Below are 16900 nucleotides of genomic sequence, written 5' to 3' on the forward strand. Positions count from 1 at the left end.
CTTCCACCTCCAATCACAGTGAAGGGAGTCCGTGCCTTTCTTGGGCACGCAGGTTTTTATCGCAGATTTACAAAGGACTTTTCTTCCATAGCGCGTCCTTTGACTAACTTACTTGTCAAGGACGCGCCTTTTTTGTTTACTGATGCCTGTTTAGCTTCTTTCCTCAGGTTAAAGGACGCATTGGTTACTGCCCCAGTTATATCTAGTCCAGATTGGGATATGCCCTTTGAGATCATGTGGATGCAAGCGATCAGGATTTGGGAAGCATTATGGGGCAGAGGAAGGATAAGAAGCTTCACGTCATCTACTATGCTAGTCGCACACTAGCAGGAGCACAGCTGAACTACACTACCACTGAGAAAGAAATGTTAGTTGTGGTGTTCTCTCTGGATAAATTTATGCAGTATCTGCTTGGCTCAAAGGTTATCATTTACACAGATCACGCTGCTTTAACGTACCTTTTTGCCAAGCAAGAAGCAAAGCCTAGGTTGATTCGGTGGGTGTTGCTCATGCAAGAGTTTGACTTGGAGATCAGAGATAAGAAAAGGACAGAGAATGTGGTAGCAGACCACTTGTCTCGTTTAGAGGTTCCTGAGCCAGTGATAGAAGGCGAGGTCATCAATGAAAGGTTTCCTGATGAGGCACTTATGCTCATTAAGAACACGATGAATCCATGGTATGCTGACTTCGCTAACTATCTTTCAGCTGATATTATGCCTCCGGACATGCGCAGTCACCAGCGCAAGAAGTTTCTCTCTGATGTCAAACGCTATCTATGGGATGAGTCATATCTATTCAGAGTGTGTGCAGATGAGATGATTCGTAGATGTGTTGCTGAGGAAGAGATGTTAGCTATTATGACTCAGTGCCATTCTTCGGATTATGGGGGTCATTATGCGTCAGGCAGGACGGCAGCACGGGTACTAGAGAGTGGTTTCTACTGGCCTACTTTGTACATGGATGTGAGAGACTTTGTGCAGCACTGTGATAGATATCAGCGGACAGGCAATATTTCGAGGCGCGATGAGATGCCTCTCTCTTCCATTCAGGAAGTAGAGATTTTTGACGTCTGGGGCATCGACTTCATGGGACCATTCCCTATGTCATGTGGCAACCTTTACATCCTTGTTTGTCTCGACTATGTGTCGAAATGAGTGGAAGCAGCGGCTCTACCTACTAATGATGGAAAGGTGGTCATAGCATTCTTGAAGAAGTTGATAAATCGGTTTGGGGTACCATGGGCAATCATCAGTGATGGGGGTTCACATTTCTGCAATCGACAGTTTGCCGTACTGATGAAGAAATACAACGTCTACCATAGAGTGGTAACCCCATATCACCCCCAGACGAGTGGACAAGTTGAGGTGTCCAATAGAGAATTGAAGCGCATCCTTGAAAAGATAGTGAATAGCTCTCCAAAAGACTGGTCTCAGAAATTGGGTGACGCACTATGGGCATATCGAACGGCATTCAAAACGCCAACCGGTATGTCCCCTTACAGACTGGTCTACGGAAAGGCATGTCACTTGCCTCTAGAGCTTGAGCATCGCGCATACTGGGCTATTAAAGAGCTTAATTTTGACTCAAGGCTCTCGAAGCAGAAGCGTCTCCTGCAACTCAACGAACTTGATGAGTTTCGCTTGTCCGCGTATGAGAATGCAAAACTATACAAGGAAAAGACCAAAAAATGGCATGATGCTCATATTGTGCATAAGACGTTTACAGAAGGCAGTCATGTGCTACTGTATAACTCTCGTTTGCTTCTATTCCCTGGCAAGCTAATGTCGAGATGGAGCGGGCCCTTCAAGGTGCGACATGCAGCTGAACATGGCGCAATTGAGCTTGAAAACGCAAATGGCGAGACTTTTAAAGTCAATGGCCAGCGGTGCAAGCCGTACTTAGGTCCATTGACGGACCAAGGAAGAGAGTGCTACACTCTCGATGCTCCGAACTAAGTCAGGTACCACACGATCAACGCTAGTGACCTTAAACAAGGGGTATTTGGATTACATTCCAAATCATTTATGTTTCTTGCATGTTAGTTTTATTGTATGCAGTAATTAATTTTAATTTTGTTAGTTCAGACTTTTATATTTTTATTGAGTCATTTCATGTTGTCATTTTATGTTTATTTGTTAGTTCAGATTGATCCTGGTAGTTGTGTTTGGTGTTGTGCAGGTTTAGGTGAAAATTGCAGTAGTGTTGCAGAAATTCCATAGTGTGCGAACGCACACTGTAGAACCCGTTCGCACACTATGATTTGACAGTGTGCGAACGCACACCTGTAACCCGTTCGCACACTGTCATTTAAAGGGGGTGTCAGGTCAGTTTTTGAGGGAAAATAAATGGGTTTCATCCAACCCATTTCAGTTCTTCACCTTCTAAAACAAAAGAAACCCTAATTTCTCAAATCCATCGCACACCATCACACCTCACCACCATTGCACCACCGCTGCGAAAATCACCCCGCCACATCCACCAACGCACACCTCATCGACCACCACTAACTAACCACCACTCCCACCATCGCCGGCGTTTCTCTCCACGCTACCACCACCACGGCCACTGCATTCGTCAGCAACAAGACTCATCAACTCCTCACCTCATCGCGGCTGCAACACCAACCACCGCCGCCTCCATAGACAGCACCATTTATGCCGAGCTACACCAACCACCGCCGCCTCCATAGACAGCACCATTTCTGCCGAGCTACACCAACTGCCGCCTTACACCGTATTCCGTTCATCTTAATCTCAGTTCAGACAACGTTTTCAGGAAGGGAATCACTTCATAATTCAGTAAGTCATCAGTACATCTCTTGTCCATAGCTTTCTGTTGATTGAGAGTGCAATTATGCCTAGGGTTCAGATTGGTAGTTCCTCTAGGGAATCAGACTCGTTAAGTGATGATGAAGGGGTAAATTAGAAGGATCATTATGATTGCCCTTTTGACATTTGGTCTGAGTAAGAGGGTGAGTTGTATCAGTGTGTGGCAAAACGGAAGGTTATACCTGCCAGGGCATTTGATTTTGAGGTGTTGGATTCTCTAGGTTTAGATAACGCGATCAGGGACCATCTCGATCCTTGGGGATTGGATACTGTGGCAGATTTCAGTCATGATTTTGTTCCTGAAATTGCAGTGGAGTTTTTCACTACATTGCATCAGCCAGAACCAGGCGTAGGGTCTCTGTCATTTCGACTCAAGGGTCAAGAGTATTCCATCACCGTGGCTGAGATTAAGCGATTGTTTGAGACATAGAGAAAGGGTCTGCGTGAGATACCAGCTCAGTTTGATGAAGATGCCATCTGGGCAGACCTGAGTGGTCACAAAAAATTCAATACAAGAACAGCGAAGACCAAAGCGATCAAGGATCCAGCTATTTATCTGATGCACAAATGGTATGCTGAGACTGTTTGTGGGCGCTTGGAATCTAACAAGGTGGTTAGGGGTGATCTTTTTGTGCTGAACAGTTTACTTCATCCGGAGTCACCTGCGATAGACATGGGATCTCGCATTTTCTCGATGCTGCTTGACATGAACAACAGAAAAGGGAAAGAACAGTGTTTAGGAATGGGTAACATCGTCAGAGCCATTGCTATTCAAGTTGAGGCATATACAGAGGAGGAGTGCAAGGCGTTAGATAAAGTCCGAACAGTATGGTTTAGCAAGCAGCATTTGAAGGCCACAGCGTTGCTTGATAAGAATGGCAATATTCAGGGGGTAGTCGAGAGAGGTACTGCGATAGTGCAACGTCTTGGGTTAGCGCACAGACAGGCTTATGATCACCCTGGAGCTGCCAGAGATCAAACTATTCGAGAGGAGGAGTTGGAAGCACGGGCTACTGGGGTACCTAGAGAGGTACTGCTACAGCCACAGAGTGATGCCGAATGGCGACTGCAGATGGAGCACAGACAGCTTGAGGTGGAGTCCAGAGTGAGGAGAATGCATGAAGAGCAGCGTGAGCATTTCCGCATGCAGAGGGTGCATATGCGTGCCACACACCCGGAGGGCGACTATCCATCGCCAGTCTACTCACCATCACCACCACCGGAGGACATCTAGAGTTTTTCTTTTTATCCCTTTCACTTTACTTTCCGTTTTTCATGCTTTATCTATTTTTGATGCATTGGGGACAATGCATGTTCTAGTGTGAGGGATGGGAGAAAACTTTGTTTTGCTTTATGTTTATGTTTTATTTCATTTATGTCAGTAGTTTGTTTTAGGATTTCCCTTGTTTTTGTTATGTTTATGTATTAATATGGTGAACCCGTGGAGTGTATGTTTGTTATTCTGATAGTACAGACATGTTCAGGCTTACCTTGCGTTTTGTCCTTGTTATTATTGCTGCAGTAATGTCATGTTAGAATCTTTGAAATAATTGTGTTGCCTTTCCCCCTTGAATGAGTTGGTTAATTGTGTTTTTGTTGTTAAACAATGGAAGGTGAAAAACTTTTAAATAACAAAGCCCTTAGCTAACATGATTTAACAGGACTAGGATGAAATTTTGTATTCTGAAAAGCTCGATTTTCTTTTAATCATTGCAAATTTTGGCATGAAAATCTTGACTGGAACAATATTCTGAAAAACAAAAATTTTGAGCAATTTGAACAAGTTTGTATGTATAACAAATCACCTAGTTTTTACCCAATTTGTGAAATGTATTGATATTTGAGCCTTATCGAGCATACTTTTTATGTCTCATTTTATTGTGGTGTGAGTCGATACTGTGATTTTCTAGAACTTGCCTTGTGTCCGCTGTGAAATTGCATTGTAGGTTGAACAATTTAGAAAATGATAAATGGCATTTAGGATAACCAATTCTTTAGACCACTTTAATAGACTACCCTTTTTTCCCTTAGTTTACCTAACTTGAGCCTTAGTCTAATTTTTGTTGATTTTCCACATATTTTACACATCTACCTTTTTACATTTCTCTCTTGTTCACCATGTTTTGGCTTGACAATTAAATAAGTAGCAAAGGAACTAGTGTGAGGATGGTAAACATCCTAAGCTCATGTGTCAATTAACTATCTCTGGATTATGCGAATAATTGCTTTGTGAAGTTCAGAAAAAGAAAGAAAGAAAAAGAAGGATGATTAAAAAGCTGGAAAAAAAATTGAATTGAAAAGAAGGAAAAGAGAAAAAAAATAAACTGAAGGCATGAAAAAGAAAAAAAAAAGAGATTGAAAGTATGGTTGAGCTTAGAAAGTAGATTGTTGTTCCTTACATATTTTGTTTAGTTTGTCAAGTCACATTACCATTTATTTTATCCTTTTATTGCACCCTAACCTAAACCCCGTTACAACCCTTTAAATAAGTCCATTTTTATTTTTTTTGTTAAGCTTAACTCAGTAGTGGAATTGTGGACTATGGGCAAGCTTATGGTAAAATTACATGTATTGATTTGAGAGTTTAAATTATTTAACCTCAAACACTTGTGTGCGAGAGAATACCTAGTGAGGAGTACTTGGTGATTTTACTATACAAATTTGTGATGTTGCTCATTTGCTTGAAGTTTCTTTAGTTGTTTTTGACTTGCGTGGACTGTCATTTTGACCAATGTGATTTTGAAACCATGTTTGAAGGAATTTATTAAAGTAGTCTCGGTGTTAGTAAATCATGTGTAGCAATTGTCTTGGTTAGTTGATGTTTTTCACATTGTTGTTGTGTGGTTCAAAAACATATTTTGATTGGTTCATTATTTAGGGGATTGAAAACACTTTGATTTCTTTGATTCTGACAAGCTATGACATTTGACATTGTAGCATTGTTCTGTGTTTGCTTGAGGACAAGCAAAAGGTAAGTGTGAGGATGTTTGATAGGAGTAGAAATACTCCTGTTTGTAGGTCGATTATGATTCATTATTTGCATTAATTTCGTCAATTTAGACTTTATTAGTGGCTTATTATCATTTTGAGTGTTTCAGGAGAAAAATGCAAATATGGCGACTTTTGGAGCGTTTTTGGTGTTTTCTAGAAGTACCGGTGTGAAAGAGCGTTATTGAGCAAGAATTGGAAGTGCAGTACGTCATTTTGGGGCTAAGTTAGAAGCTACCCGCTCGCACACTCAATGAAGGATCAGTGTGCGAGCTAAATTAGACCAAATTAGTAGCCAAATGGAAAGATGCAAGAAAAATGAAGATTTGGCCAAGTCAGGAGGTGTGCGTTCGCACACCTCCCAACCCGAACGCACATCGACCCGCTCGCACACCCAATGCTGAAGTGGTGTGCGAGCAAAAATGGAGGGTTACAGTAGCAACTCAAGAAAAATGGAGTTTTGGCTAAGGAAGGGAGTGTGCGAACGCACACTCCTGTACCCGGTCGCACACCTGCTTCAAATATACGACTCAACTGACAAAAGTACCCCCGAATGAGTTCTAAAAGCCGTGAAACACGAGGGTACTTCTGAGTTTTCACCAACTTCGACCTAATATCAGATTTTAGAGGCGAGAGCCGTATAAATACTAGTTTGTAACATTGAACAAGGGTTCGGTCAATTTTCATTAGACATAAACCCTAGATTAGAGTTTTCTTATCGTTCGATTATCAAATTTATCAGTTCTTCATTATTTTATTATTGATTATCATTAGTTTACTTTCGAACAAGGTACGATTATTATCAATTTCAAATTCAGTATTTTATTTAATCTTAGTATGAATTCTTTAATGATTGCTTTTAGTATTTTTATTATTATGTGTAGCTAAACCCTTCGTTGGGGATTATTAATCAAATTATGTCTGTTTAGTTAAATCGGAATTATGGGTTTTTGTTCTTGATATGTTCTTAATTATTGTACTTAATGCCTAGGCTGAATTGATCACTTAGTCTTTGCCGTTTGCTTTAATTTTAGCTCGAGAGAGTATAATTGGAATAGAACAATATAATTAGGAACGTAGGAGTTAATTGCGCGAGAGTGAATTAACGAATGCGTGTTCTTAGGATTCACTTCATAATCATTTAGTTAATCAGTAATTAGGTTAATTATTGTGCGAGAGTGAGTAATTAACCTGTTATTCATTAGTTTTAAGCTTTTGCCTGCAATTGCTCGAGAGACAATTTTAGGTGCTTCCGATTAGTCCGAACCATATCAGAACAATACAATCCATAACCCAAATTAAATAAACAACATAACAAATATTAATAATCCCCGCTTTTCTCATTATTGTTAAACACCAATTGAATTACAGCTCTAGTTTACTTTAAGTTACAATTTTTGAATTCTGTCTTTTAATTTACAAAACCAACAAACAATTGTCTTTTCGACTATCCAAATCGAGTCTTTTAACTGGTTGTCTTTAGAGCTTTCCTTGTGGGTACGATATCTGGACTTCACAGTCTATATTACTTGTCGATTACGTACGCTTGCGTATTTTTACCAACACTGCTCACATTGTATCCGTTCATATTGTATCAGATCATTTTAATCTGAGTAGTACAGTCCCGAGATAGTTCAACCGAGTTAACCGCTACCACGTGGCATAGTCCCGAGATAGTTCAACCGAGTTAACTAATGCCACTGCTTAATCCCAATGTGTGAGTCCCGAGATAGTTCAACTGAGTTAACTCACTAGATACGGGCCCGAGATAGTTCAACCGAGTTAACCTCGTATCTACCAAAAACATAATTCTCTTTTCGATTTCCAAATATAGTCATCATATAACGAGCTCATATCAAACATTTTTAAATACAAACATCTATTGATACTACTTCTATGACTGACCCGGACACTGGTGATCACACAGCCTATTGACGCCCAATAGGTAGGTCGTTTTCTCGGATCACTATACTAGTTTTATCTTACAAAGAATAAACATTCAATAAAAATAATAATCGTTATAAATAATAAAACTTTATGCGATGCATTTATAATAGTAACAATCAAAATAAATAGCTTTTACTAATAACACACAAAGTAAATTGTAAACTCACCACTTGCTATCCATAATCTTTGAGAATTAACAAAGCGGTATAGTGTTCGTCAAGTTCTGAGTCCCGTTAGTAATCGTCTCGCCGGGTTTATGAAAATTTGATAATTGTACTAATTAATAAAAATCTAACTAGAATCACTTATCCAAAAATTGGGGTTTCTAGCCAACTTCGGCTATCGGAACCGCTTATTTAAAATAGCCCATACTCAAAACAATTTGGACATTTCCATAGTCCGTAACATCGTCTACGACTTTCATTTAGATTCAAACTTCATTCGACGTCTTTAAAGTTTCCAAAATTTCCTCAAAGTTAGCTCTTTCAATTTTTCCTATTTATTTCGTGTTTTTGGACCATCTTTGAGCTACTTAAACTGTTAATTAAAGTGGTCCAAATTGGAAATAAAATTGACATTCCTAAAGTTCGAAATGTCGTCTAAAACTTTCGTTTAGACTTCGGACTGAAACTAGCACCCGAAGGTGTCGAGAATTAGTCCTTAAGTTGGCACCTCAAATCTGGAAATTAAAGCTGTTAAAAACAGCCTTCTAATGATGTTGTTTCAGACAGCGAAACAGTGTAACTACAACGTATATTTTCCAAAACAAATTCGACATTCTTAAACTTCACACTTCCATCTACAATATCCGTGACGATTTCAACTAATTCCGACTTACCATTTGTTCACAATTTAATTCTAAAGTTGCCCCTTTTATTATGTTTTAACACTTAGTTTATTTTTTTAACTTATATTTTCAGTTTTTGACTTAACTTCAAACATCAATATTTTTAATCTAACTTAACAATAACACTATTATTTTACCCATATCTCATCTACGTAACATCCTCTATGTATTCTACTCACTTTCGGGTTAAGATTATTATAGTTCGAGGTCCGTTTTTATAGACAAAGTAGCCTTCATGGCTTGATTTATTTAATTTACAGAATTTTACATTTTCAACACCCTATCTATTTCAATCAATTCAGCCATATTTAATCGTTCAAATCCTAATCTGATTATCACACTTCACTCTCCGTATATCCCTTACGATATACCACTCAAGCCTTCTCGAAAATCATCGCTCAACAACCTCTGAAATTTGGTCTATACTTGGTATCTTAACTGTTTTTGGGGCTGCAATTATGCAGTCCCTTAAATCAGTTTTAAACCCCTATAAACTGTGATAGTAACCTCAAGATAAATACGTTATTACTTAAACTCGAGTCTACGTCCAAAAACGTTGTCCTTGGCTAATCAGGGATTGTTCAACAGTCCCCAAAAAATGGCTAAACTCTGCTCGTTGTGAGCAGAGTTCATCTGCTCGCTGTGAGCAAAATGAATTCTGCTCACATGAGCAGAGTTGGTTCTGCTCCTTTTGAGCAGAGTTGGTTCTGCTCCTTTTGAGCAGAACCGAGCCCTTCTCGGTTACCCCGACGTGCTATCTTTACACCTAATTAATTTTCTAAACATTCTAGCAAGGACAACCCTCAATCTCACTCAAAACCATCAATAAAAACTACAATTTCCAGCTATATATGACAGCAGCAAATTCACTGATTAACACCCATTTTAATAATTTAGCCGAATTAAGCAACTAATTTGGCCGGCTATACTTTATATTTTTAAGATTTTGGTTAACTTATCACTTCAAATAAAAACTTTAATTAATTAATTTTTGTTGAACCAATCGGTATTTAACCAAACTTGTTAGTCACTCATCCTATATAAAATGTATAGATTATTGAACTTTTTATATTCTAAATTTTAGTTTTATATAAGTTTAACTCTTAAATTGATAAAATAGATGAAAACCCAATTTTTTTTAAAAAAATTTATATTAGTGATAGAGAGGAAAAATCAATTATGAAATAATTAAATTTGAGGAATTCATTTCTATCACCAAGTCTACTAATTTCATGCCTTTTAAATAATATTTTTGTCATTTTTCGATCCAATTCTAGAAGAGCTATGACAAGTCAAAAACAATTAAAAGTAGTTTTGGATTGAAATGAATCTGTGACTCGGATTTCCTACGGATTATCCTATAAATGAGTTAATTGATATGGAATTTTTCTCTTTGCCTCTTTCCAGATTGTGCGACCCATCATTTTCTCTGTCTTCGTCAATTGTCTATCATACTTTCTTCATGCATCTCATCGATTACGACATCAATGCAATTGATCACAAAACTTCTCATTCCAAAAAAGAAAAAGATGAGCTTGCAAGTTGAATATTACATGTAATTTAGGCCAAATGAACCTCAACGATCAAATGTTTGGCAAAACAATATTTATTATATTTCAATTCAATATTTAAAACGTCTCCATTTTAATTCGAATTATTTTATATTGTTTTAAAAATATCCACAATCAAAGAGACGGATAATATAATTGATATAGTTCCGACGTGGTCTACTATTTATTTGTCATGCATTAAAAATAATTGACAAAAGATACAAATAAATTTTTTTAGCTTTTTTTCTAAACAAATTTACACACTCTCAAACGCTGATTTTTAAATTTTTTAAACTAAAATAACAATAATCTTTTTTGAAACAAACAACAATAATTTTTATAGTTAAATAAAAATTTTAAAAATTTATAATTATTAATAATTTACATCAATTAATTTGAATTAATTATTTTTATCAATTAATTAATAAATTTTGATTAAAATTTATAAATTAATAAGAATAAGACACATTTAAATTAGATAAATTTATAACTAATACAAAAGCCAATCATACATTGACACATGAATTTTATTAGATCATAAACAGATTCTCAATAAGTCTGTGATGACAACGTGTATTGTTTTGTTTAAATGTCTTGTAATAACTTAAAAGTTATTTTTAGGCAGAACTCATCCTAAGATTTTTGTAGTTTATGTTCTTTTTACTTTGTCCCAATCCGTTTTTTTTTTTACTTTGCCTTTCTAAATGGACGGAACTTGAAGATTGAATCTCACTCGCCGTTAGCAAACGATGATAAATTAAAATAATTGGCAACATTTCTTATAATGTTCCTCTCTTTGTATGTTTGTTTGTTTCATCCTTCTACTTTCCGTTTTTTGTTTATTTCGTCCTTCATCGCATGCCCTCCTTTGGAACTCATTAACAAAAATTACAAAGTTTTTCAATTTTTGTAATTCCATATATAATTTTTTGCATGAGGGTACTCCAATAATTTAGGTCTATTTTTATGACAATCCAAAAAAGTTGGTGATATTTTTAGGTGTATTTTATTTTTTTTGCAATTTTTCAAACTTTTAATGATTAAAAATTGAATTTTGCATATTTAATTTATTTAAACTTTTATGATATTAGATTAGATAGAAAAATTCTGATTCATTCCGATTAAGCTTCCTTCCTATTAATCTGGAAGTTCTTCTCAAATACAAGGAAATTATTCAGTTCCAGAGACAAAGATCGTAGTTCTCGATTTATCTAAACATTTTTGCACTAATTAGGCAACAACTCTATCTCGTGCTCGTGCACAAGGGGCTATGACATGTATGGTCCTGTGCCTCGGAGTGGTTGGTGAAAAATTATTTAAAACTAGTTATAAGTTCGTGCATTTTTACGTAATCTAATTAATTAATATATTTTAAAAATAAATTTATACAAATAATGGATAAAATCTAATATATCATAATTTCTGGAATAATGGATACATGCTTTATTCAATTTTAAAAACAAATATAAATTGTCTATTAATAATAATTTTAAAAGTAAAATAAGTGTTTTATTTAAATTAAAATTTATAAAATTATTTTTTTTGATAATTAAGGGATGGGGAGCGCTTGTGGGAGGAATTGAACCCACGACCTTGACAACTTGTTGTCTAGCGCTTATACCAATTGAGGTACAACTCGTTTGTATAAAAATATTTATTTGGTATAATTATTTTATTCAAATTAAAAAACTAATAAATATTATTCATTAATAATATTTTTTTAAAATTAAATAAGTGTTTTATCTAAGTTGAGATCTCACGAGATCCTTCTTTGATCCTCTCAATTTGTATTTTATATTTTTATATATTATTTGTGTCAAAATTTGTTTTTTTATCTTTAATGATTTTATTATAATTTCTCGCAAATTTATCTGCAGCCATTTTTAAAAAATTTGTATAATACACATGAATTTTATAAAACGATCACATATATATCTGAATGTAACTTGCAATTTATTTGAGATTATTTTTTATTGTCTAATCTACAAAATCTAATAAATAACTATAGAATTGAGAAAAAGTTAGAGATCAAATTTTTTAGGCTTAACCACTCAAAAACCCTCACCTTTAATTTTTTTTTCAGTTGCACCCTGACATAGAAAAATTCTCTCAGAACCCCTCCACTTTTAGATTCTTTTTCAATTGTACCCCAAAGTATTAAATTGACCTCTTTTCACATGAAAAAAATATTTAAAATAATCTTTCATTTTTAATCTATATTATAATTAAATAATAATATTATTAATAATGTATAAAATCATTCTTCCTAAAATTATAACCGATAACTTTTTAAAATCAAAACTATAAAAATTTTCAATTTAGGGTACAATTAAAAAAAATAAAGGTGGAGTGATTTTGAGAGGATTTTCCTACGTTAGGGTGCAATTGGAATGAAATTTAAAGGTGGGAGGGTTTTGAGAGAATTTTCCAACGTTAGTGTACAACTGAAAAAAAAAAGTGGAGGGCTTTTAAGTGATTAGGCCAATTTTTTACGAAAAATATATCCATTCTATCTTCAGATTGTATATTACTATTTTGCAAAAAAAAAGGACTAAATAACCCCATGTTTGCTTTCACTTTTAAATTACATATAATTGATTTATAAAAAAATAAAAAAATAGAATATAATAAATAACTCATATGAACTAAATAATCCCATATTTGCTTTCACTTTTTACCCCTTAACTGCAGAATTAATTTTTTGAAAGCAAACATCAACTTCTTAGAGAAGAATTACAACATCAACTTCAGTTTAGTGTGGTTAATCTAGTATCATTAATTTATTTAAGTAAAAGTAACCACTTACTAGTTCAGTTGGATTTGACATAGACTCTGATCTATAAAGTTTAGAAAACTTAGTATGAAATTTAGTAGTTAATTCACTCTAGAAGTCTAAAAAAAATAGTAAATCGAGCATACGGATAAATAGAAAACTAATTAAAAATAAAATTAAAATAAGTGGTTTTAAAAAAGTGGAAACTGGTAAAAAAAAAATTATTTGTTGAGAATTGATGGAGTCTGCCTTCTGATCCGGTGAATGAGACCTGCAAAACAGGGTAAAAGCTAATCGGACGATGGCTGTCCGATTAACCCTCCGATGCTAAAGTCAGTTTAGAGCTTTGAGCAGCGTTTTTGAGTATATTAATGTAGTTGTGTATCTATACCTCATGCTCCTTTTATAGTAGATGATTATATACCTAGTAGAGTCGTAGTAGGAAAGTGAATTCTACTTTCTAGAATTTGACCCTGATTAGGAGTAATCTACCTTATTCAGACATGAGTACTATTTAGGAACGTCTTCCTAAATAGTCTCGTCTTCCTAAATTAGAGATTATCTTCCTAAGTTGGAGTTTGTATCCAAATAGGAAAGATATTTCGAGATTATGTAGTAGATCTGGTAATTTATCTGAATTTCATGGTCGACGTGCTTTGTCCGAGTGTTCAGGGATTCAGTCTTTAACTTGTTGGATGATACACGGCGAATCCTATGGATTCGGCCATCTGCTTTATGTGTTTTGGTCCTCTTAGGGAGATCTGATATCGTCTGAGAATGGATCTCCTACGACTCGGTTCCAGTATAGTAAGGATAGGATTTGATATCCATCAAGAATTAATGTGAAATTTCTATTTGGTGACATCAATAAAAGGGATCCGTTGGTCCTCTCAATTATATATGTAAGTATATAGATTATGTAAGTATATAGATACAAATAAATAGATATAGATGTAGATTAACGTTTAATGGATTAAAGTTTAATGAAAATTAAAACGATGTCTTTTAATAAAAAATTAAAATAAAAAATTAAAAACAATGTTGTTTAATGTTGAGACGCTCTATATAATGCAATTTTTGGGTAATTGATTATGTGGGTCACCCTACTTTTTCAATTTAACAAAAAGATCACTGAATTAAAAAGGGCTACAAAGTGCTCCTCAAACTTTCATTTTTGTATCACAGGAATGTCACCGACCTTTTTCCGTCCTATTTTTTCCTACGTGGACACCGGACCTGTTGAGCATTCTCTCTCTCCTCCACCTCGCTGCCACTTATTGTACCACATCACTTGAAGAAAAAAATACTCAATTCATCCCTAAACTTTGTAAATAATTTATAATAAAAGTTCTTAATTTTATATACATTTTTATCATCTTCTACCCAACACCTTCATCTCCTTCCACCTCCACCAGCCCCCACCACACCTACCCACCAAACCGACTCATCGTCTGGGTTCACATCCAGATGAGTTTCTTTGTCTGGGTGTGAACCCAGACGAACATTCATTGTCTAGGTTCACACCCAGACGAAGATTCATTGTCTGGGTTCACACCCAGATGAAGAAAGTCGTCTGGGTTCACACCTAGACGAATGGCGGCGGCGGGCGGTTGTGAGGTAGTGGTGAAAAAAGAAAATATTTTTTTGCTTTAAAATTTATGTGGAAAATTGAAGGGTGTAAATTGATTTTTTTAAGGTGATGTGGCTGGTGAAATATGGTGTAAATAAATTCCGGCTATTACATGGGATTAATTTGACCGCAATTCATTAAGGAACAAAGGATCACTTTGCCCCCTAAACTTGGCACAAAATATCAAAAACGTCCAAATTAGCAAAACAGGATCACTTTTACCCTGAACTTGTCAAATTTGGTACAAAAACCACCCTCCCCACTATCACTTAAGAGAGTGAGATACACTCTCCGGTTTTGATAGTGGTTTTGTTTTTTAAGGTGGTTTTTTGATGGTAAAAAAATTAAAATGATCCTAATTTTTGTTTAACATTTCAAATTAATACCTAATAGTTTAAAAAAACACAATTTAATCCTCTAACTTTTAAAAAATTTATACCACATTAACTCTCATATTTTCTATTTTTACTATTTTTAATAAAAAAAGTAATTTTTTTTAAAAAAATTCATCCTCAGGCGAGGTGATTGCATCTGGGTTCGTCTCAGGCAAACCCAGAACGGATCTGGGTTAGCCTGAGACGAACCCAGATGCGTCTGGGTTCGTCTCAGGCGAACCCAGAACGCATCTGGGTTCGCCTGAGACGAACCCAGATGCAAACGGGTTCGTCTCAGGCGAACCCAGACCTGAGACGAACCCGTCGACTTCTTGAAAAAAAGATTGTTTTAAAAAAGTTTAAAAAGGCCCCTGAATATTTAATTATGGTTAATTAAAGTTTAATTATAATTAACTAAGAATTTATAAAACTCACTCTCCAATTAAGGTGCCACATCAGCATATGGGGTTTTTTGAACCGGTTTTGCCAAGTTCGGGGCAAAAGTGATACGGTTTTGCTAATTTGGACATTTTTGATAATTTGTGCCAAGTTGAGGGGGTAAAGTGATCCTTTGTTCATTCATTAAGTGACCTCCCTATGATACAAAAAGGAAAGTTCAAGTAGCATTTTGTAGCGTTTTTTAATTCAGTGACCTTTTTATTAGATTGGATAAGTTGGGTGACCCCATGATCAATTACCTGCAATTTTTAGTTCTAGGGGCTAAAAGAATAAAATAAAAGTTGGATAGGGTTATTGGAAATTTGGAACAAGAAAAACAAAGCAAATATACTTTTTTTTTACCAAAGAAGTAAATATACACAATCTATATTTACATTAATCTATTGCCTATACATAATTTTTTCTGTAATGAACCACAGAAAGTCTGTTAGGATCAAATCTATTTGAACCCTAATTAACTACCAACTTAACTCCTATCTAATGGATTACTGAACTTTTTTGGCTTCTCATTTTAGCTCCCCAGCTCATATCATTATTTCTACTGCTACTGTTACTCTTCCGTATTAGCTCACCAAGCTGAGATTGCCATCTCCGTTCCCACTCAAATCCATCTTCACGATACAAGCTCGACCGATTTCTTTTTCCGGCGGAGAAGGTAGTGTTAAAGCCAAGTCCATCTCTATCATACAAAGCTCTTCTCTCAGGATCAGACAATGTCTCATAAGCCTCCTGAACCTCGATAAACCTCTTTGTATACTCTTCTTTTCTTCCCGGCGGCGACACGTCGGGATGATACTTCCTCGCCAGTTGCTTGTACGCTTTCTTGATATCCGAGTTTGTTCCTGCTTCCGAAATTCCTAACAAGCCATAAAAACTCTGGCTGTTTTCCACGTAAATGCTATCCGAAACCGCGGTGGCAGAGGCCTTGATGGACGGATTGGTGGTGGTTTTGATCGGAAATCTTGACTTTGGGAGATGGGTCGTGAAGGAAAGGTGTGAGCATGGATGGAGTAAGGATGTTTTAGTAAAAAGATTGGGTTGTAAGAAAGAATTGTAGTTTCCAGATGAAATAATTGTAGTAGTAGTAGTAGTCATTGTTATTCTTGTTAAAGTTGTGAATGAATGTTAAGAAGGAGATGAAGATAATTTGTATACATATATAGAGAGAACTAAAGAATCTAGAATTTCTACCCCTTCTAGACTAGAAGGGGTAGATAAATTTAAAAATGAAAATAAAATGGTAATTTAGTTTTGAAAACTAAAGAATGAATTTTAAAATACTGAATTAAAGAAAATTCAACGCGGTTTCGTCACTAATTTGCTAAAACCATGTATAGAGCAGCTCACGGCTTTAGCTTTACAGCATAAATCCTATACGAAAATGATAACTTTTTTTTTTCTTTTCTTGTTGTATGTTTTGTTTTGTCATGGATTTGTTTACCCAATTAATTTAAAAGTCATCTCTACTTTTTAGCTGTTACTTGCAATTTATCTAACCACATAT

The 16900-nt window shown here is 35.5% G+C and overlaps 2 protein-coding genes across 2 annotated transcripts; one reads left to right on the top strand and one right to left on the bottom strand.

Annotated features, from left to right (window-relative positions):
• The first annotated feature begins 365 nt into the window (after positions 1 to 365).
• LOC126657107 (uncharacterized) lies at positions 366 to 1955 on the top strand. Its single transcript, XM_050351737.1, has 2 exons — positions 366 to 1110; positions 1165 to 1955. Exons 1-2 carry the CDS (start codon positions 366 to 368, stop codon positions 1953 to 1955), a joined length of 1536 nt encoding a protein of 511 aa, XP_050207694.1.
• Positions 1956 to 15697: 13742 nt separating this feature from the next.
• LOC126655671 (chaperone protein dnaJ 20, chloroplastic-like) lies at positions 15698 to 16615 on the bottom strand. Its single transcript, XM_050349919.2, has one exon. The coding sequence runs from the start codon at positions 16489 to 16491 to the stop codon at positions 15874 to 15876; it is 618 nt and encodes a 205-aa protein (XP_050205876.1). The 5' UTR covers positions 16492 to 16615; the 3' UTR covers positions 15698 to 15873.
• Between the last annotated feature and the right edge of the window lie 285 nt (positions 16616 to 16900).

Source organism: Mercurialis annua, linkage group LG7 (assembly GCF_937616625.2).
Source record: "Mercurialis annua linkage group LG7, ddMerAnnu1.2, whole genome shotgun sequence".
Classification (NCBI taxonomy): domain Eukaryota; kingdom Viridiplantae; phylum Streptophyta; class Magnoliopsida; order Malpighiales; family Euphorbiaceae; genus Mercurialis; species Mercurialis annua.